Raw genomic sequence first — 23501 nt, 5'->3', positions numbered from 1 at the left:
TACTTTCAAATTCTCTCTCTCTCTCTCTCTCTTTTATTGTCATCACTGAAATTTCACCATGCCTGGCTAACTTTCTCATATAGAATAAGACAGAGCTGGAAAGGCAAGGAGTAAATAACAATAACAATACAGAGTGAGCAAGCAACATGTCCTATCAAAAGATTTTTTTTAAAACATCAAAAATTTTTAAGTGTTATATTTTAAATTCTGATTACATCCTTCATTTCCATGTAGAATAATGATAGTGATAAACAGAACTTCTCAAAAATTGTAGCCCTATTGAATTTCTCCATAACTCTTTGTTACTTTTCTCTGCACAGCTGTTTTAAAGTCTCAGAATGCTAATTTATGCAAATATTTAAAGTAAAGTTTTTAGAAACTATTACTATGACATTGAAAAATTTTATAAAGTTAACCCAGTAAGTGAGTAAAAATAGAATTTACTTACTTACTTTAAAATATGCTTTCGTTTCCCTTTGGAAAGTAAAACAAGAAAAATTTAATTTGCCAGACTGGAATAGCAAGTTATTTTAATTAAGCCAATATTTTAATTAGACCACCAAATTTAACTTTAGGTACATCTGTTCTATATCTTGTCTAAGAATTAGCATGTGATTGAATTTATAATTAATTTAACTTAACTACACTAATAAAATTCAAGTTATTATAATAAGCCAACAAATTACTTAATCACCTAACATGACTCAAATATCTTGGTGAAAATATTCTCTTTTTTCTTCTTATAGAGCTAAAGTCTCATTGTAATTAAGCTGCTTTTTCATTCCGATAGAGAAAAGCAGAGAGAGAGAGAGAGAGAGACTTCAACATGGAGCTTCTTCTAGTACCAGAGCACTTCCCATATGGTTCTTTAGTTTGACTGGGATTCACACATGGCAAAGCATGTGCCCTAACCAATGAACTATCTCCCCAGTCCTGAAAATATTCCTGAAACCAAGAAAATACCAAGAAAGCAGCATTTTCCTCTCTTCATAGTCATTAAGTTTCAATGAATGTCTAATGTTTAGAGTCCTAAAACTTTACTAATAACTTAAATTACTTTATCAATAACTTTCAGTGCAGGCATTTCTTTTTTGCCTTCAAGGTTATCACTGGGTCTTGGTGCCTCCACTACAATCCACTGCTCCTGAAGGCTATTTTTTCTATTTTTTATTGGAAGGGCAGAAAAAAATTGAGAAGGAAGGGGAAAATAGAGGAGAGGGAGACAGATACCTGCAGACGCACTTCACCATTTGTGAACCTTCCCCACTTGAGAAGCTTCCCCCCTGCAGGTGGGGAGCTGGGGCTCAAATCTGGATGCAGGTGAGGGTCCTTGCACTTCATATTATGTGTGCTTTACCCATGAGAAACCATCTGGCCCACTAGACATTTCTAAGGCAATGTTTATAACTGAACCCATCTAATATTTGTACCCTCAAACATGCTAAGGTCACCACCACCAATTTTACTCAGCAGACATCAAGGGAAATAAAGCATCTGGTTGTCACAACATTGTAAATGTGAAAAGTGATAAATTACAATAACAGTAAGCTATTGAACTGAAGTTCAAAGATCTCTAGGTGGAAATCCTGCTTTTCTAACATAATAAATCAATATTGTCAATGCTGTCTATTATGCAGATAATGATTCTGATTTAAAAAAAAGTTCCCAAGATTCTATTTCAATTCTCAAAAGATGTAGGACCTAAATATTTTACCTGTTAGAATGAACAGGTGTAAGGTCCTTTTACCATGTATAAGGACCCTGGTTTGAGCCTCCAACTATCACATCATGCAACATCATACAACCAACATCATGCAATATCAACCAACATCATGGAGAGGAGGAGAAGTTTCCCAAGAGATGGGACAGTAGAAGTTTCACTGTGGTGACACACTATGCCGGTGACCATGGATGGAAGCCTAGACACAGTGCTGACATCAGATTTGGTGACAGTATGCAATGGTCTGTGCAGGCGCACGGGGGAATGTGGGTGGATACAGACTGTGTTGGTGTGCAAAGCATTATGGGTAGGCTGAGTAAACTTAAAAGGACAGCCAGCCAGAACTCTCGATCTCTCTTTGGCTGCTGCTTCTTCTCCTGGTCAGAAGCTTCTTCTGGTCAAGTGCACCATAGCTACTTCTGGGAACTGAACACATGTGACTCTGCTAGCTGGTAAACTTTTAGAGCCCTCTATAGCCATGAGCAACCTATACCAGAGCTTATAATTGTTTATCTTATGGGACTAAACTTTGATAACCATATTCAGACTTTATAGACCTAGTGTATGCTTAACCCTTGATAATAAGTGCTTATTTTGCCTTTACCTGTTTCACCCTAATAAATGGTGTATTGTTTAATGCCGGGCTAACTTCGCTGGAGAGAGAGACCAGGAACTCGTGGCAGCATGGTAATACAATTCTTTGTTGATGCAGACGTCCCAGAGTCCTGTGTGAACCCAGTGGGTTTAGGCCACTTGGTGCTAGCAAAATGGCTGCCTCCTGCTATGCATGTCATCCCTTCTCCAGGTTTTCTCCAGATCAGGACGCAGAAGAGAAAAAAGAAGGAAACCAGGAACGCGGGCTTTATAGGGTAAAAACAGAAGTGGCAAGTTGGGAACGGGATTGACTAGGAAAGGGGGTGGAGAAAACAAGGCACTCTGGAAAGGTAGAATGCTGGCGGGACTTATGTACCCTGTAGGCATGTGTGGGGTTCATTCAGGAAAAACAATGATTATGTAAATAGGCCATAGTATCAAGCAATGCAGGGGAGCTGGCGTAATGCCCAACAGTTTAAACCAGTTCCCAACTCCACACTGTGATTCCTTCTATGTGACTTAGCAGCAGCCCCCAACCTAACCCCATTGTCTTTTTAAGTTAAATTACAACATTTCACAAGTAGTGGAGTGGTGCTGTTGATGTCTCTTTTATCTCTATGTTTCTATCCCAGTCTTTCTCTCACCATTATATGGAGGGTGAAGAAAAGGGTCCACTGGGAGTAGTAGATTGCATAAGTGTTAAGCCCCAACAAAGCCTTAGCCATAAGGAGAGGGAAAGGTCAAAGATGGAAAAGTATATAAAAATAGTTAATTTTTACTGAGCAATTACTACACAACTAATATTTATATATGATTTTTATTAAATATGTTAAAATTAACTTTATTTTTTTACTTTTTCAAAGTAAAAAAAAAGAGTGAAACAAGAGAGCCAGAGAGAGTGAGGAGAGAAGAAATCAAATTTTTGGTCAATGAAGTAGCTCATTTGGATAATGTGCTGCTTTTTTGTGTGCACAGCATAGATTTGAGTCTGGCTCCCACAGCAATGAAGGAAGATTCAGTGCTGTGGTCTTTTTCATTCTTTGCTTCTCTGTCTTTATCAAAAAACCAAACAAACAAATAAAAGTCAAATTTTTTCTTCAATGTGGTGGGCACCAGAAGAAACTTGGGTCATGCACCTGGCAAATAATCACACTAAAAAAGTGAGTTATTTTGCTATCGCTTTTATTACAGTTTTAGATTTAGAATATTTTATGTCTAACTAAATATACATACATATCATATATAAACATTTAATCTCCAGTACTGATTCAATAAAGACAGTATTATTGAATTTCTGTAAGATGTTTGGTTAAATGACAGTTAAAAAAAAAATCCTCAAATATTCTTTTTTTTTTTTTTTTAATTGCCACCATGGTGACTCTACCAAACCCAGTGTATGTTTTCTTTCTTTCACCTTTTTTCTTTTTTATTTCTCTCTCTCTCTCTCTCTTTTTTTTTTTTTCCTCCATGGTTATCGCTGGAGCTTGGTGCTTGCACTATGAATCCACTGCTCCTGGAGGCTATTTTTTCCTTTTTATTGCCCTGTTGTTTATCATTGCTGTTATTATTATTATTGTTATTGTTGGTGGATGGGACAGAGAAATCGAGAGAGGAGGGGAAAACAGAGAGGGGGAGAAAAATATAGACATCTGCAGACCTGTTTCACTGCCTGTGAGGCGACCCCCATGCAGGTGGGGAGCCAGGGGCTCGAACCAGTTTCCTTATGCCGGTTCCTGCGCTTTGCATCATGTGTGCTTAACCCGCTTCGCCACTGCCCAGAGCCCTTATTTTTCTCTCCATCTCTTTCTTTCTCTTTCTCTCTCCCTCCCTCTTTCTCTCTGATTGTGACAAACTGAGAAGAAGGGGGTAGAGAGAGATATTTTTAGCACTACTTAGTTTAGGAGACCAGGTCAGGAGAAAAATGGCATATTGGCATTTCTCTGATAATCAGACTTGGAGCATTTTTTCATGTGTTTCCCAGCCTTTTGGATCTCTTCTGTGGTGAATATTCTGACCATGTCCTCTCTCCATTTTTGGATGGGGCTATTTGTTTTCTTGTTGTTGAGTTTGATAAACTCTTTATATATTTTACTTTCCCCATCTAATAGTCTGGGCACCTTTGTCAAAGATTAAATGTCCATTGGTGTGGGGGCCTACTTCTGGGCTCTCAATTCTATTCCACTGATCAGTGTGTCTACTCATGTTCCAGTACCAAGCAGTTTTGATGACATGGCACTATAATACAATTTGAGACCTGAGTGTGTGATGCCTCTAGTTCTGTTCTTTCTTCTCAAGATTGTTTTGGCAATTCTAGGTCTTTTCTAGTTCCAGAGAAACATTTGTAGCATTTGTTCTATTCCCCTAAAAAATGTGCTTGGGATCTTGATGGGGATAGCATTAAATTTGTAGATGGCTCTGGGTAGTATATTCATCTTGATGATGTTAATTCTTCCAACCCATGAACATGGAATATCTTTCCACTTCTTTGTGTTTTTTTCAATTTCCTTGAGTAGTGACTCATAACTTTCAGTATACAAGTTTTTCACTTCTTTGGTTAGGTTTATTCGTAGATATTTTATTGTTTTTGCTGCTATAGTAAAAGGAATTGATTTCTGGATTTCAATGTCTTGTAACTTAGTTTGCATAGAGGAATGCCACTGACTTTTGAATGTTAACTTTGTAACCTGACACCTTACTGTATTATAGCCTGATGATTTCCAAATGCTTCTTGCTGGATTCCTTAGGTTTTTCTATGTATACTCTCATGTCATCTGCAAATAGGGAGAATTTGACTTTTTCTCTTCCAATCTGTATGCCTTTAATTCCTTGCTTCTGCCTGATTGCTATGGCCAGAACTTCCAACACTATGTTGAATAATAATGGTGATAGTAGGCAGCCCTGTCTAGTGCCTGATCTGAGGGGAAATGCTTCCAGTTTTCACCACTGAGTATGATGTTGGCTCTAAGTTTGCTATATCTTGAGGAATTTTACATCTATTCCCATTTTTTGTAGCGTTTAGATCATGAAGAGATGTTGCATTTTGTCTGCATCTACTGATATGACCCTGTGGTTTTTGGTCTTGCTATTGTTGATGTGGTGGATCACGTTGATTGATTTACGTATACCTTGAATCCATGGGATAAACCCCACTTGGTCATGATGAACAATCTTTAATAGACTGCTGTATCCGGTTGGCTAGAATTTTATTCAATATTTTAGCATCTATGTTCATCAGAGATATTGCTCTGTAGTTTTCTTTTTTGGTTGTGTCCTTGTCTGCTTTTGGTATCAAAGTGATGTTGGCTTCATAGAAGCTAGAAGGGAATATTCCAGTGTCTTAAATTTTCTGCAAGACTTTTAAAAGTAGAGGTATTAGTTCTTCTTTGAAGGTTTTGTAGAATTCATTTGTAAATCATCTGGTCCAGGAGTTTTATTTTTTTGGAAGGTTTTTGATAACTGTTTCAATTCATTAGCTGTGATGGGCCTGTTCATGTTATCCAGTTCCTCTTTATTTAATTTTGGAAGTTCGTAGGTATCTAGGAAATCATTCATTTCTTCCAGGTTCTCTAGATTGGTGGCATATAGTTGTTCATAGAAGCCTCGCATGATATTTTGAATTTCTGTGGTGCCTGTTGTGATATCTCCTCTTGCATTTATGATCTGATTTATTTGGGTCTTCTCTTTTTTTTTTTATTTTGTGTCTGGCTAAAGGTTTGTCGATTTTGTTCACTCTTTTTAAGAACCAACATTTACTTTCATTGATCTTTTGAATGTTTTTCCTTATTTTCAATATTATTTATTTCTGCCCTAACTTTAGTTATTTCTGTCCTGGTTGCTTTAGGGTTCCTTTCTTCTTCTTCTTCTTTTTCTTCTTCTTTTTCTTCTTCTTCTTCTTCTTCTTCTTCTTCTTCTTCTTCTTCTTCTTCTTCTTCTCCTTCTCCTTCTCCTTCTCCTTCTCCTTCTCCTTCTCCTTCTCCTTCTCCTTCTCCTTCTCCTTCTTCTTCTTCTTCGTCTTTAAGATGTGCAATCAGGCTGTTTATTTGTGCTTTTTCTTGTTTCCCAATATGTATGGCTATGAACTTCCCTCTCAGTACTGCCTTAGTTGTGTCCCAAATATTTTGATAGCTTGTGTCTTCATGTTTATTGAACTCTCAAAACATTTTGATTTCTTCCTTGATTTCATCTTTGACCCAGTAGTTGTTAAGTAGTTTACTGCTGAGCTTCCACATTTTGGGACTGTTACTAATCTTTTGTTGATTGTTAAGTGTCAGTTTAATTTCACTGTGGTCTGAGAAGATGCTTGGGATGATTTCAATGCTCTTGAATTTGTTAATACTGTCTTTGTGGGGAGTCGGGCTGTAGCGCAGCAGGTTAAGCGCAGGTGGCGCAAAGCACAAGGACCGGCATAAGGATCCTGGTTCGAACCCCGGCTCCCCACCTGCAGGGTAGTCGCTTCACAGGCGGTGAAGCAGGTCTGCAGGTATCTATCTTTCTCTCCCCCTCTCTGTCTTCCCCTCCTCTCTCCGTTTCTCTCTGTCCTATCCAACAACGACAACAACAATAATAACTACAACAATAAAACAACAAGGGCAACAAAAGGGAATAAATAAATAAAATAAAATATTTAAAAAATTATTTAAAAAAATACTGTCTTTGTGGCCTTACATATGGTCTATCCTTGAGAATAACTTCACAAGCACTGAAGTAGGTCTGCAGGTGTGTCTCTTTTGCCCTTTATATCTCCCAACCCCTCTCAATTTCTCTCTATACTATCCAATATAAAAGGGAAAAAATGACCACTAGGACCAGTGGCTTTGTAGTGCTGGCACTGAGCTCCAGATATAACCATGGAGGCTAAATAAATAAATAAATAAATAATAAAGTGCAAGGGTAGGGACTTCCTCACAATCTGAAGGGAGGCTGAGTTATCCTACTCTGCCACTCGAGGAAGACTGGTCCTGGGATGAGTGCAGTCAAGAATGTTCCTAGCTTCAGAGCCCACCCTACTAGGGAAAGAGAGAGACAGACTGGGAGTATGGATAGACCAGTCAACGCCCATGTTCAGCGGGGAAGCAATTACAGAAGCCAGACCTTCCACCCTCTGCAACCCAGAACGACCCTGGATCCATACTCCCAGAGAGATAGAGAATGGGAAGGCTATCAGGGGAGGGGGTGGGATATGGAGATCAGGTTATGGGAATTGTGTGGAATTGTACCCCTTATTCTATGGTTTTGTTAATGTCTCCTTTCTTAAATAAATTAAAAAAAAAGAATGTTCCTAGCTATGACCATGGATAACGAAATCAGACTGACAGACTTGCAGGTTACACAGGCTCCTGTGCTAAATCTGAAATATATTATACATACCCTGGGCCAGATTGATAAGGTAAACAGATATTTGTATTTATATGCTTTCTCCAAATTTGGTAGCTACTCTCTGCTTTAATCCAGCTTTATAGCCTTCTTCTCAACTCTGACTACATATTCCCAGACAGTATCATTAGCCCATCTTCATGTTAGTCCGTTCAATTCTTATAGCTCCTCTGTAGGAGCAGTGGAAGCTTCAGGCTAAAGTCTCTTGTGCAGGCAAATACTTTGTGGAGGATGGTGGGCAATTTATGACTCAGAGTCCCCTACCTACTGATATCTGTTACAGATGTAGATACACAAAGTTGAGGCAGGGTTCTGACCTCCCCTGATGGGTGGGAATCCCAGCAGGAGTACAGCTTTCTTTTCAGGGGTGAAGCTGTGATCATCAGATTAAGTTAGACAACAGGTCCCCTCCATAAGTGCAGGAATGCCACCAGAAACCAGCAGATGTGGGTAGTCACAAATGCAAGATGATGAGATATAGGGTGAGGCTAGCAAATGCAAATCTGCTGAAATGAAACTGTGACTGGGAAAGCATAACTTATCTCATTCGAAAATATAAAGCCTCATTTTACTATAACAGGCAGAACCTCCCCAAGGTATATTTCTTATACTACAGATCTTGAGATTTATGTGGTTTTTCTCAATGCAGCTGTCAGCAAGGTTGCTAGTAACTATCTTGATGGCATTTGCTGTCCATTCCAATCTCAATTAATATCTTAAAATCTCCTGTTACTTGCTGATTGCTTTAGGCTTGTAAGGATAGTCTTGCAGGACTGTGGTACCCTGAGCTTGGTAAAGCAAGCAAACAAATAAAAAACAAAAAATGTCCCTATTCTCCAGGGGAAAGTTGTCTCCCAGGATCTCTTGGTAGAACCACAAAGATGTCTCATTACTGCCTGGTTATTGTTACTCCATCTCTTTCACCCCTGAATGGTATTCTGTATTGGTCTTGCTGTTGGGGTAATCCTTGTCCATGCTGCAGAACATTTTCAGCATACATTTATTTCAAATTTTCTGTGAATCTGTCCTGACTTCTAGAAGAGGCAGAGTCCTTCCCTCTTTGGCCATCCTGGCAGCTGAGTTTCTAAGTATTGATAGCTTTTAAATGATGACTTGAAGACTTTCAAAAACTCAAAAAAACCATAAAGCTCAATAAATATGTAAAACCATTACAGTCACCAAAATGGCTTTACAAAGACATATAATACCAAATATTATTTGTGGATTAAATTGCACACTCATATTTTGCTGGTGAGCATGAAACTAGCACAATAACTAGAAAACTAGAAGTATTTACTAAAGCTGGACATAGGCACTCCCTGAGCAATACCGTTCCTAGGACATGAAAAATCAGAACATAAGCATGGATATCAGAAGCACATGCACAAAAATTTTCTTACAATATAATAGCATCACAAAATATATAATAAAAAACCAAGTGAGTAGCAAAAGAATGTGTAAGCAGATTAATGCATATCCACACAGAAATGCTCCACAATGAGAATACATGAGAATACATGCATAACCATGACTATTTTCACCAGATTTTTAATTCAAAGAGACTACACGTTTAAAAAACACATGCTCAGTAGTTCCATTTACACAATATTTTAAAGGAGGCAAAACTGAATAATGTTTATTTAGGTGGTACAGTGACTGGAAAGTGATCAGGTAGAGATTCTGAGGAACTGGTTGTGATCTACTTCTTCATTTAGATGTTCATTAAAGAGATGTGTTCAATTTGTGCAAACAAATAATAAGCACATTTGTTTAAAAATCAACAGTTTTCTTAATTCATTTTGCAAGTCCAAAAAAAAAATGTACTTGAAAAAGGGAGTCGGGGGAGTTGGGCTGTAGCTCAGCATGTTAGGCGCAGGTGGCGCAAAGCACAAGGACCAGCATAAGGATCCCAGTTTGAGCCCCTGGCTCCTCACCTACAGAGGAGTCACTTCACAGGTGGTGAAGCAGGTCTGCAGGTGTCTATCTTTCTCTCTCCCCTCTCTCTCTTCCCCTTCTCTCTCCTTTCCTCTCTGTCCTATCCAACAATGACAACATCAATAACTACAACAATAAAACAACAAGGATAACAAAAGGGAATAAATAAATATTTAAAATAAATAAATAAATAAAATAAAATAAAAACTTTAAAAAAAAAGGGAGTTGGGCTGTAGCACAACGGGTTAAGTGCACCTGGCACAAAGAGCAAGGACTGGTTAGGATCCCAGTTAAGCCCCCAGCTCCCCACCTGTAGGAAAGTCGATTCACAGGCAGTAAAGCAGGTCTGCAGGTGTCTCTCTGTCTCTCTTCCTCTCTATCTCCCCCTTCTCTCTCAATTTCTCTCTGTCTCTATCCAATAACAAATAAAATTTTTTTTAAAATGTACTTAAAGAATAATTATGGGCTCCTTTATTGTGTTTAGTTTATGCTTAAAATTCAAAAGAAAAATATATATTACTATGTTATCACCAAACTATTTTGAGTTGTAATCTATATAACTGAAAGAAAAAAAATATGTTGGAGGAAAACTGCAAATTCTATATTCTAGACACTTTCACCAGTTTTGTAATATGGACTTCTCTAGAATTTTGAATTGAATTTTATATAAAAATATTTTATGCAACTAAAGCCATCCATTCATTCACTCATTAGTTCACTGATTTCATGGCTTCTGACTAACTACTAGATTCTAAACACTTAGGGTTTTGAGGAAGTTCATAATCTTTCTCATGTTTGAGTAATTAAGCAAATGTCTATCAAAGCCAGATGGACAAGGCAAAGTAGCAAAGAGACTGGGTCTAAGTGTGCTTTGTGTGAGTCCTGGTGTCTATGGAATATTGTTAGGCATATGCTTTTAAGTCGTGAGTGGAACAACAGCAACCACTTAACACCAACTGATTCTTTTCATGTCAGTTCAATGGAAATCACAATTTACTATGTGAAACCAACCGGTTTTCAAATGTAGGCTCCTTAAAAGAAAACAAACAAGAAACACTGTTTGTGACAAACAAAGTACATCTGTGAGCTGAATCAGGCAGATGGTTGCCAGTTAGTAATGTCTGAGTAATCTAAAGAGACATGAATGCTCACTGGGCAAGAGCCATGAGGAGTTCATTTTCCTGTTAGGAACCCAACTGTCCAAATGCTGAACCCATTCTCCACTTACTTTAACCTCAAGATTTAGTTTAGAAATAAATCCCTTAAAAAATACATATGTTCATTCTTATTATGAAATACTATATAGTCACTAAAATTAATTAGATACTATTATTGAGAATCACCTAATATATATTCTATCCATGAAATATTTTAGTGAAAGCTATGTAATACAACTATTCACATTTTTATTATGCATGCACATGCATACAAAAATAAACATCAATATATTAGAAGACAATCATAGAAGAAGTAGGCAAATCACTGATATTCTTTCATTGCTGTTTATTTTGTTGACATCTCCCTTATATTATGTTTTTAAATGGAAATAAAGCCCTCATACCAGAGCTCACTGCTCCTGTGGATCTTTCCTACTACTTCTTGAGTTAACTGAAGATACCCTCTCCTGGTCTTTCATTCCCCTGAAGCCAGTAGAAAGTGTCTTCACAATACAGAATCAACTTTTTTTTTTGTGCCTCCTCATATGCTAGAGGATGAAGTTTTGTATTAACCTCCTCAAATACAGAGAGAGTGCAAAAGAAAGCAGTAAGAAGATAGTGTCCAGCAGTCTGATTTTCCATAAGCTTTCATATAATCACCTTTAGACAAAATCTACTACCACAAATTCTATTTTCCTTCGAGCCAGAAAATCATGTAACCAACTTGCACTATTTAGACTGACAGCAAAGAAAGGCCGAGAGGAACACTCTCTCCATCCTGAGAAAATTTTAAATACCATAGGGATTTTACAAAATCACAAAAGCAATAGGCTGCAAACTCCTGAAGGAAGTACTTAGCACCTTTTAACACACATTTTCATATATTTCAGTGCAGTTGATAATGAAAAGGTGCTATGTACTTCCTTGTTGTTTTTTATTGTTGTTGATGTTGATGTTGTTGGATAGGACAGAGAGAGAAATGGAGAGAGGAGGGGAAGACAGAGGGGGGAGAGAAAGATAGACACCTGCAGACCTGCTTCACTGCCTGTGAAGCGACTCCCCTACAGGTGGGGAGACAGGGGTTGGAACCTGAATCCTTATGCCAGTCCCTGCGCTTTGCGCCACAGGCGCTTAACCCGCTGTGCTACCACCCGTCTCCCTATGAACTTATTCTTGTCAATGACTGTAAGATTAACTTGTCATTAACTTCTCAATGACTGTAAGACTTCATACAAAGCAAAACACCAGAAAATTATATACAAAGCAAAATCCCGATTTGGGACTTGAGAGCAATGATTGAGCAGTGCAGATAGCAGACACAGTGCCTATACACCAGAGTCACAGAAACTGAGATGATATTTCAGTAGATGTTTGTTGATTTAAGTTGGCAAAGTTTTGGTAATTTATTTTGCAACAGATAAGAGGAATACAAATAATAACAAGTTAAAGTCACTTAGTTCTAAGAGAAGCTTTGTTAAACAATAAAAACATTTTTAATTTAATAGGAGCTTAAGGTCTTTACTAATTCTCTGAAAATATGTATTTTGTACTTGAACCTCTTTGATTTTTTTCTTTTTATGTTTATATTGAACAGATGATTTCCACTTTTTTAACAGGAAAGTTAATTTCTAGACAGATAATCTTGTAGTATCTTGTGTGGTACTTGATATTGTACATAGTACTAGTTAAAGTTATTCTAAAACTTCTGAGAAGATAGTACGAGAGATGCTTTTTTATTGATTTAATATTTATTTACAAAATTATCAGATAACAGGAGTATAATTCCACACTGTTCCCACTACTAGAGTTCTGTGTCCCCAATCCCTCCACTGGAAACTGCAGTAGTTCTCTCAAGGTCACAGATATGGATTGACTACTATTTTCATAACAATATATGTTAATATATATTTTCCCATTTATCCTATGGTCCTGCTTTCTAACTCATACCTACACTTGTTACTACTTCTGAATGTACTTTCTTTATTTCTCTTCTAGAGAGATGCTTTCTATCCCTTGGAAATTTTCTCAGAAAAACAGATGGATCAACTAGGAATGCAAAACCAAAAACTTGTCAACAGTGCCAACAGCAAAACTGGCTGTTATAGACATCTCCATGAGTACCAAAGTATAAGCAGGTGTGTATGAATTACATGAACCAGAATACACAAAGTATAGGAATCTTGCAGGAGGAAGCAGGGCAGCAGCCAACTTTTGTATTAAAAAGAAAAGCTTATCAAAATGCCAATAAGTGCTTCATAACAGCTGAAAGTGTGAAGAACTGTTGCTGGTTCAATTTGCAGATCATTGCAATGGCTCTATAGGAAGACTGAAGTTATATATGAATCTTAAAAAAAAACAAAAAACTCCAAAGTAGGAAACTTATAGGGTAGGATACAGAGTGCCTATGAAAGGGATAAACTGACAAATTAGATTAAGGAAAAAGAAATCATAATCAGGAGAAATATGTATAAGTACATGCATATACTTATATGTAAATACTCTTATGAGTATGTAAATTATTGGCACATTTATGTGCATCTACAATTAAATATATATATATTTTTTCAACATCGAAAAAAGAGAATGGTGAATTCTAGAGTATGAAACCAGATTTCTATTTTGATGCATATTTTCCTTATAAATATTTGGGGAGGGAGTTGGGTGGTAGCACAGCAGGTTAAGTGCAGGGTTCGAGCTCCTAGCTCCCCACCTGCAGGGGAGTAGCTTCACAGGCAGTGAAGCAGGTCTACAGGTGTCTGTCTCTCTTCCTCTCAGTCTTCCCCTCCTTTCTCCATTTTTCTCTTTCCTATCCAGCAACGACAATAATAACAACAATAAGAACTACAACAATAAAACCACAAGGGCAACAAAAGGGAAAATGAAAAAAAAGGTTTAGGGAAAATTAATTGTATGCACAAATGAGCAATGTATCTTGACTTCAACCTATTCCACAAAGTGGATGCAATCAAGTAGTTGAAAAATATAGTTTTCAAATTATAAAAGATATGTGGATCAATAGAATAGAACTGATATCCCAGAAATATTCAAGATCGGCTTTTAATTTATAGAAAAGGAGTCATAACCTTAAATGGAGAATATTTCACAATGTTCTCATTAACAAATCGTGTTGGGAAACCTGAACAATTGCATGCAGAAAGAAAAAGTACTCTAGGTTATTATTAAAATCATACTCAAAATTTATTTTAAATTGATTAATGATTGGGTATAACAGATGGCTTCACCAATGCCTTCCAGGACTTCATCTCTCCAGAGTCCTACCCCACTAGGGAAAGATAGAGACAAGCTGGGGGTATGGATTGTCTGGACAGCATATATGCACAGCAAAGAAGCAATCATAGAAGTCAGAATGCCTTCTTTCTGCACCCCAAAAAAGAATTTAGTTTATTCTCCCAGAGAAGGAACTGTTAGGGGAAGATGACACGATGGCTCTGAACTTTTGTTCCACTGGAACTTGGAACTTTCGTGAGAAGGAACCTTTGTTTTTGCACCATCATTAGGAGTAAAGAAATTCTGGAGAACAACCAAGGAAGTCAGGAGCTGTTCACTTATTTGAGAAGAAAGAAGAAAAAGAAGGACACCTATGGTATGATTCTACTTGCAGGTAGAATATAGAAAATTGAAACTCATGAACTTGAAAAAATATTGTAAAATCACAAAAATATTGTAAAATCACAAAATATTGTAAAAATATTGTAAAACACAGATAAAAAGATATTTAAAAGAACCTGGGTATAAGATCTGAAATTAAAAAAAAAAAAGATGATATAGTCTTACGGGCATCAACTCAGATGCCTTTGGAGTTTTGACTATGTAAAGGAAAATTAAAGCAAAAACAAATAAATGGGATCTCACCAAACAGCAATGTCAAGGAAATCACCTTAAAACAAACAAACAAAAACCTACTGAGTGGAAAAGGACATTTGCACACCATACATTAAAAAAGAGGTGAACTTAAAAACATGTCATGGATTTCAACCATAAAAACACCTAATTAAAAAAATAGGACAGACCATTTAAAAAGAATTCCTTCAAAGGAAAAATGCAGATGACTAGAAGGTACATAGAAAAGTATTCAGCTTATTACATAATAAAAGTCACAACGACAATGAGCTATCACTTAGACTTGTGTGAATGGTTTATATCAAAAAGACTAGATTAAATAGTACTGGTGAAGGTATGAAGAAAAAAATTAAACTCTTGAATATTGTTTGTTGGATTGGGACAGCCTCCACAGAAAATTATATATATTCCCCAAAAGCCTGAAAATAGAAATACCACATGACACTGCAATACCACCCCTCAGTTTTACATTTGAAGACCATGAAAAATTAATTTGAAAAGATAAATGTACCCCTTTATGCATAGCAGCATTATTCACAATAGATAAGACAAAGACTATAGACAAGACAATAGATAGGATGATCCCTGGATGATCTGATAAAGAAGTTGCCATATATAAACTCAATGGAATACTACTTATCAATTAAAAGATGAAAATTTGCCTATTGTGTCTAAATGTATAGAACTTAAGTCTACTTGAATTAAGTCAGACAGTGAAAAAATTGAGTGATTTTTCTCACATTTGAGATATAAATAGTCAAAACAAATTAGCTAGCAAAACAGCAAATGGATTTTAAGTACTTAGAAAAATACGGTGATTGCTACAGGTAAAGAAAGGATTTGGGAAGAGAAGTTGTTGGGGGTCTGGAATAGTGTGAACGGCATAAACACTTCATTGGTGTGGCTGAGATATGCACACATATAAAGGTGTGAATATGTACTACCAAAATGTATTTATTTTACTAAGGATTAGTTATCTTTCTTTCACATGAGACAGAATGTTTCATATGAGAGAGAGAGGGAGATAGAGAGGGATAGAGAGATAGAGAGAGAGAGAGAGAGAAGTTAAAGAACTGCAGTGTGCATTCAAACCAGAAACCTTATGCATGCAAGACTTCCAATTTACTAAATGAGTCATTTCATGGTCCTTACTCCCCAAATTTTTTACAGTGTTATGAATCAATATCATTTTAAAATGAGGAATAGAATATGTTACTGTGCCTAAAGACCTGGATTCAAGCCCCCAGCCCCCACCTGAAAGGGTAAAGCTTCATGAGCAGTGAAGCAATGATGAAGGTATTTCTCTTTCTCCCTATCTCCACCTTCTCTCTCTATTTCTCTCCATCTTTACCCAGTAAGTAAAAGATTTGAAAAAATAAAAGAATCAATAGAAAGATCCAGCTGAATTCAGTACAATGTTTTTAAAAGACAAAAATGTGATAACTGAAACACATGAATTTGAAAAAAAAAAGACTAGAGAAACTACATTTAAGATTGTGAGATTATTATGGAGACTATGTGCATGGTAATGTAAGGGGGAGACAGAGAATTTTGGTGATGGTGTGGTGTGGAACTATACCCATATAATCTTATAATCTTTCAAACTGTTATTAAATCATTTAAAAAAAGAGAATCAAGTGAAGCAGATTATCACAGACAGTGGACGTTTGCAAACTCCTTAAAAAGATATGGCAAAAAACAGATGAGAACTGTGAGGCTTGATCTCATATTTCAATAGAAGTTAACATAAATTAAGAAGAAATGGAAAAACTAAAGGTATATCAATCAAAATTAGAAAAGCTCATAAGGAAAAATTCTAGAAAGCAGGAAGAAATTAGAAATAAAAAGAAAACATCATTTTGAAAGGGAGATTAAACTAGAATGAGCCTACAGGTGGAAAAAAATGCTTGGTAAGGATAAAAAAATGTGAACTCAGAAGAAAAATGTAAATAAATGTTTCTGTCTGGGAGCTTTCTATATGGGAGTATTCTGTTTATGAAGATTATCTAGCAATACATTCATATTCTGTATACTTCCTAAAGTTATTTTTATACTTCAATGAAACAAAAGTAACCCACCAAACCATACCAAAATAGGAATAGTCTATGTGTACAGACCAGAGAAACCCTGTATTCTTCCACATATTTCTTTTCTTTAATAATTCTACTTCCGATTTTAAAACAAAATTCATTTTTCTATTGTATTTTTTATTTTGTCACAAATCAGTCATTCCTTCCTGTCCTATATCTGAGTCATTCCCCACTTTACCAAACTACCCTCTGTGTAGCATTAATGGACCATTTTTATATCTTTCCTTTTCCAAGTGTGACTCTCAGTTCTCAGTAATCTAATTTGTCCTATACTAAGGTCTGCTCAATTTCTGTTTTCACTCCTAGATGCTCCCTAGACACTTTGATTTCATTTAAATAATGACATTTTCCAAGTTACTTAAATAACTAGAGAAAAGTGAGATAAAAGCAAGAGAAGGGGTGGAGAGAAGAGGAAATGAAGGAGGGCAAAGGGAGAGAGGGAGGGGTAGGAGGACGGTGGAAGGATGAAAGGGGAACTTGAGATCCCTATAGGGTCCATTAACCTTGTAAGGTTCAATAATTTGACCTATTTAGATAACACACTCTCCTGACTCAAGGATCTGTTTTTCAAATAACTGTAAATGGAAATTGAAATTTTATAACTAAGAATACTGCGTATTTTTATTTATTTTTTTTTGAAAGCCTACCCTGCCTCCTTGGCTCACTCTTTCTGTTTTCTTTCCAATTATCAAAAAATAAAAATTGAATAGTTTTTTTAATTCCCTTCCATCAGCAGCATCCAGTAAGTTGTTAAGCTATATAAATTTTCCTGCTGAGCTGTTTCTCACTTGAGCTCCACACTTCCTTTCCTTTGCTATTGTAGCAACACTTTAAATACCCTCGTGATGTCTCACAAAGACTCTTGCAATAGCCGCTTTTAATTTGTCTTTCATCTCTCTCTGCTTGAATCAATCCTAAGTATTGCTAATGTCATGTCAATCAAACATTATGCCTAAACTCCATGTTCTCCACTCTGTATTTAGAAATAACTATAGAACACCACTGTCTAGCATTAAAATGTTCCACCAATTTGTTCCAGAATTTTTCTTCTGTTGTTCCCCCAAGCAAGCAGACTAATCTTGGCAAGCCTCTCCCCTATATGCCTGCCTCTTGAGTTTTTAAAAGTATTTTCCTTGCCTGTAACAATTTGTAAGTTTTCATTCCCTCAGATAAAAAAAGCCTCAAGGCTTTTCTCTCACTCTCCTTATGTCCTACTCTGCTGAAGGTGGGTAGCTTAAACTCTTAGCTGACACCCTAATAGTATACACAAGGGAACTCCGGAAAATAGTGAATGCAAACTTGAGAAAGATATTTGTTACCTATTACAAGAAAATTTTGAGTTTAACTCCAGTCAAATAAACTGCTAGGTAGGTAAATGTAATCTGTTTTCAAATGATTTTATAATCCAGAATCTTGAAAACATATAATCTGTAACAGTAAGTGCACAATAACATTACTAGACAGTAAAAGAAAAAGGAAAATATGACCCATAGTCAAGAGAAAAAGCAGTCAGTGTAAATACATCCTAAGTTGACTCAGGTGTTAAAATTAGCATGCTAGGGTTTTAAAATGGCTTTTAGAAATATATTCAAAGGTTTAATGGAAAATTTATCCATAAGGAATTAATATATAAATATAATAACATAAAATCTGAGAATAATATATAAATATGTCATTACACTAATATAAAAGTATGAATATAATAATTAAATCAGACTTCATACAGAAAGAGAGCCTATGGAAAAGTTCTCGAACTGGAAAGTAAAATATCAGTGTGGATCATTATTAGTATATTAGTGATGTCAACAGACAAATGGAACTTGAAATAATTAAGAATTTAACTAATCTGAGAAAGAGGAAAAAAGATTGAATAATAATTGGACAGAGTCTCAATGAGATGACAGTGCCCAATAGTCTAATAACAACAAATAAATCCCTGATGTAGTGAAGAGTGAAGTAAGGGAATGAGGCAGGATTATTTGAAGTAATTATATGATTCAAAAGTGATAAATCAAATACAAAATATAAACATTTGCATTTAGAAATCTTAATACCATAACAAATATGTATGTGTGTATCTATCACAAAAACATACATATACATACATTACTAAAAAAAAGATAAAATCCTAAAATATAAAACAATTATAAACAGGGTACTATCAATATAGACAAAATATGAATTCATAGCAGTAAGAGACTGACAATCAATAAAGCAAGTTTGAGACGCTGTAAGAAAAACAAGCAATAAAAACAACAGAACTTTAAAATCTAGAATTCAATACCCTGGGTACTATGAATTTTTTCACAAATAAATATGAAATAAAGGTATTTTTTAAAGAAGCTGAATAAATGTTACCAATAGATCTGCACCTCAAGAAACACACAACACACGCACACACACACGTATCTTTGTTTAGATGTATGTATATATGCACACATATGTATAATTTCTAATATTGTATTTACTATAAATATGTGCACATATTCTTCCTCTAAACTGGTCTGATTTGCTTTTTTACATTTTGACTAAAGTTCTCCCTTTCTATCATCTTATAAGCATCACTTATGTTCTCTCACTAAATCATGTATAAGCAATATTCCATAAATAATTTAGTACACTGTGATGTATTTGTGTGTGTTACTTAATATCAATATACACTAGACTTAGTTAAGTTAGCATTTAAAATATCCTAAAAATTTCTGTATGTATGGATACTTAACAGCCAATGTACCTTAACAGAGGAAATTCTTTAGAGGCAACTATTGTAAGCACTTCAAACACTGCCAAGTAAATATTTGCACCTGAGTGTTAACTAGTTCAAGGAATATCAGAAATAATTGTCTACTAGTAAAATGAGTACTATTCATTATATGTTGTGGCTGAAAGAATTTTATACTTGGTGTTACCCTTTGTTAGAAGTAGTATAAGAAAACATTCTAGTTGTTTAACTGTAGATTATCTGGAGTTCTTTATCTTTGCTCTGTTTTAAAGTAGGATTCAGCCTTCTGAGCCAAATGGAACCTCACACATCCTGATGTTACAATATAGTTTAATATACTTCAGAATAAGAGTGTTATTTAATGATGGCTCAAAAATATGAGTTGAGAGTTTTTGTTCAATTGATCTTGTAGGACAAACAACCGACCTTGCAGCCCGACTGCTTACAAATACATGTGACAGAAATGATCTGAGATTTGCTTCTGTTATACCATGCCATCTGGTTGTAAGGTCTTGGGAAAATAGACATACAGCATTCATCTGCTAATATTTATCTTAAATCAGCCTGCAACTTCTCCCCACTAACAATTCCACCTAAAACTTTATTTGAGATAAAAAAGCGTCAAGAAGTCCTATCATATAAAATTTATATATAGTAATTTTATTTATAAATATTTATTACTTATATATGTATGCATGTATTCTAATGTGTACATATTCTAACAAGAACTTTAGAGTCAGAGAAGCCAATTCTCTGTCTCAAGCATAGTGAACCAATGTATTACAAATATTGAGCCACAGCTTGTCATTTACTTATTTGTTTGTTTATTTATTTATTTTTACCTCCAGAGTTATCCCTGGGGCTCAGTGGCTGCACTACAAATCCACTACTCCTGGAGGCCACCCCCCCCTTTTTGCCCTTGTTGCTGTTATTGTTGTCATTGCTGTTGTTGTCATTGTTGGATAGGACAGAGAGAAGTCAAGAGAGGAGGGAAAGACAGAGGGGGAGAGAAAGACACCTGCATACCTGCTTCACCGCTTGTGAAGGGAACTTCCTGCAGGTGGGGAGCCGGGTGCTCCAACCAGGATCCGTACACTGTTGCCATATGCTCTTAACCCACTGTGTTACAGCCTGACCCCTATTTGGCCTGTCTTTGAAAACAAAGTTCTTCTGGGCTGGTGAAATAGCTCACTTAGAGAGTGTGCTGCTTTGTCATGCATGCCACAAAGGTTAAGTTTGGCCACCGCAACTACATTGAAGGATGCTATCTGCTTTATCTTTCATTCTGTAATTTTGCTTCTGTCTCAAAAAAAAAATGTCTAAACTTTAGTTTTATTGACAGCAATGAGTGAAATCATCTTACCCCCAAATGGTGTCCCACTCTGATGAAGGTACAATGTGGGTCAAAAGCTCCAGTACCACAGGTCAAAAGGTGTGTCCTATTATAGTGATGGAGAACCCGAACATAATTTGCACATTCACTCTGAAACAGAACAAGAGAGAAGAAATTAGTAGACATGGCAAAAATTATATAGCACATGGGCTTGGAAGACGCTAATTTGGTACTGACTGTGCTTTAGCTTGCCTGAGGTGCTAGATTTGAGCCTCAGCATCATATATAAACACCACTGCAAAGCTCTTTGGATGATAAAATGGTGCACTGGCATCTCTCTCTCCCTAGTTTTCATTCTAATTAATTAACTAATTAATTGATGATGTTCATGAATACATGACTCTGCAACTTCCAGTGAGGACACACACTACCATGTACAAGGATACAAGTTGGAGCCGCCACTACGCCCCATCTTCAGGAAGGATAGTTCATTAGCAGTGATACAGGTCTGCAGGTAGCTTTCTCTCTGCTCTCTATCCCTCCCCTATCAGATCCTCTCTCTCCAATCATATAAAATAGAAAGGAAAAAAAGGAAAAATGGCTGCCTGGAGCATCTGGAATCATCATCTTGTAGGCACCAAGCTTTATTGATAAGCCTGGTGTCAATAATAATAATAAAATAATAATAATAATAATAAAGGAGACAGAAGATGGAGAGAAAGAGGAAAGGGCTATTAATAGGGGAGAGTGAGAGGGGGCTTTCTCTTTCTTTGTTTATCTGAAAATGAAAAAAAGAGAAAAGCCTGGGATTGGTTACATTAAATGTGTCACAATACAGAAAAAAAATTAATGAATAATCTTTGTAAAAAAAATGTTTTTCTAGACCTACCAGTGAAAGAGAACTACCAGATGGTTTCACTCATATGTAGAGAATGGAAATAAATAGGACCTAAACTAGCTCATAGACTTGATGAGTCCTATGGTGACTATAGCTATAGGCCCTTTGGAATATAACTAAAATATGCCTACTAGCTATCTACAGAATGGAGGACCCCCCAACACTTCATCTGCACTATTCTAGCCTTTAGGTCCATGATTGGTCAACAATTTGTTTGGCTTTGTATGTTAACTCTCTTTTCAGCCACCAAGTTCCAGATACTAGCAGGACGAGACCAGACTTCCCTGGACAGACAACACCACCAATGTTCTTGGAGCTCCACTTCCTCAGAGCCCTTCCCCACTAGGGAAAGAGAGAGAAAGGCTGGGTGTATGGATCGACCAGTCAATGCCCATGTTCAGCAGGGAAGCAATTATAGAAGCCAGACCTTCAACCTTCTGCATCCCACAATAATCTTGGGTCCATACTCCCAGAGGGTTAAAGAATAGGAAAGCTATCAGTGGAGGGGATGGTATACCGAGGTCTGGTGGTGGAAATTGTGCGAAGCTGTACCCCTCTTATCCTATGGTTTAGTTAATGTTTCCTTTTTATAAATATATATATATATATATATATATATTTTTTTTTTTTTAAAAAGAAAGAGTAGCGGAGCACAGGGCTTTGGTAGTGGATGTGAAGCTCACCAAACATAGGTGGATATGAAAAAAAAGAAAAAGAAAAAACAACTTCAGGTTTAAGTTTCCTTTGGTTAGAGGAGGCAAGAGTGCAAAAGAAGAGAAGTGTAGGGCCAACAGAGAAGGCTGGGATGATCAATGCATGTTTTAGCTAGCAGGAATGGATGGATTACATTTAATTATGAGGTCGATTAATTTTCCATGTATTCTGGTAGACAACTGAAAAGAAATCACTTTTCATAAATTTATTCAATGTGTATTTGCATGGCAGCATGGTCTGCTAAGTAATTATTTCCAATACAGCCATTTTCTCCCTCAAAAGTACATAAAAATGGTTACTCATCATAAAGTTAGAAGTCTAGTAATTAGTAAAAATTTTCTTACTCATAAGGAAATGTGCATATTTTCAGGCAATATAGAACACTGGTATTTGAGAAAATAGGCATATCTTCAAACTTATAAATTCACATAGAGCACTTAAGAGATTTTTAAGAAAACAAAAAGCTAAACTTAGATGTAATGCTACTCTGGAAATTTTAAAGTTGATATTGGATCATTACGGACAAAATGTATGGAACTAGGGGTCAGGCAGTGGCACACCTGGTTAAAGCACACACATTACAATGCTCAAGACCTAAGTTCAAGCCCTTGGTCCCCACCTGTAGGGGGAAAGCTTCACAAGTAGTGAAGCAGAGCTGTAGGTGTCTCTCTGCTCAACCAAATCAATGAAACCAGTACCACCTGACACACTTCACTTCATATTGTGTCCAGGGAAACCAGGCATGGAATGTCAGCCCTTTAGCGCCAATGCTCAGGTGAAACGTTCCTAGCTCATAGGGCTTCTCAATTCCATATCGGGCGGTAACAAAACCACAGAACCTAGATATAGATCAGGGCATATGATACAGACACATGTGCACATGTACCCATAAGCTAGGGAAAAATATACACTGTAAAGCAGAAGTGCACAACAGTTTGCGGTGATCCAAAACAGCAAGTAGAAAGACCTAAAAAAAAAAAAAACCATAAAATGATACTTACATACTTTTCCCATATTTGGGAGCTACTCTCTGCCCTGATCCAGCTTTCTAGTCTTATTTCCAATACTGACACCATCTCCCCTAGACTATAACTTGAGTCATGT

The 23501-nt window shown here is 36.4% G+C and overlaps 1 protein-coding gene across 1 annotated transcript in view; it reads right to left on the bottom strand.

The window, feature by feature from the left end:
* Positions 1 to 23501, bottom strand: part of SEMA3E (semaphorin 3E) — a 254439-nt gene that overhangs the window by 64420 nt on the left and 166518 nt on the right. Inside the window, exon 4 of the mRNA XM_007528465.3 lies at positions 20816 to 20935. Within this exon, the coding sequence (XP_007528527.1) occupies positions 20816 to 20935 (120 nt within the window). The remainder of the gene's footprint in view (positions 1 to 20815; positions 20936 to 23501) is intronic.

This window comes from Erinaceus europaeus, chromosome 8, assembly GCF_950295315.1.
Source record: "Erinaceus europaeus chromosome 8, mEriEur2.1, whole genome shotgun sequence".
Taxonomy (NCBI): Eukaryota; Metazoa; Chordata; class Mammalia; order Eulipotyphla; family Erinaceidae; genus Erinaceus; species Erinaceus europaeus.
The sequence above is the reverse complement of the archived record's forward strand: the minus strand, read 5'-3'. Positions and strand labels throughout refer to the sequence as shown.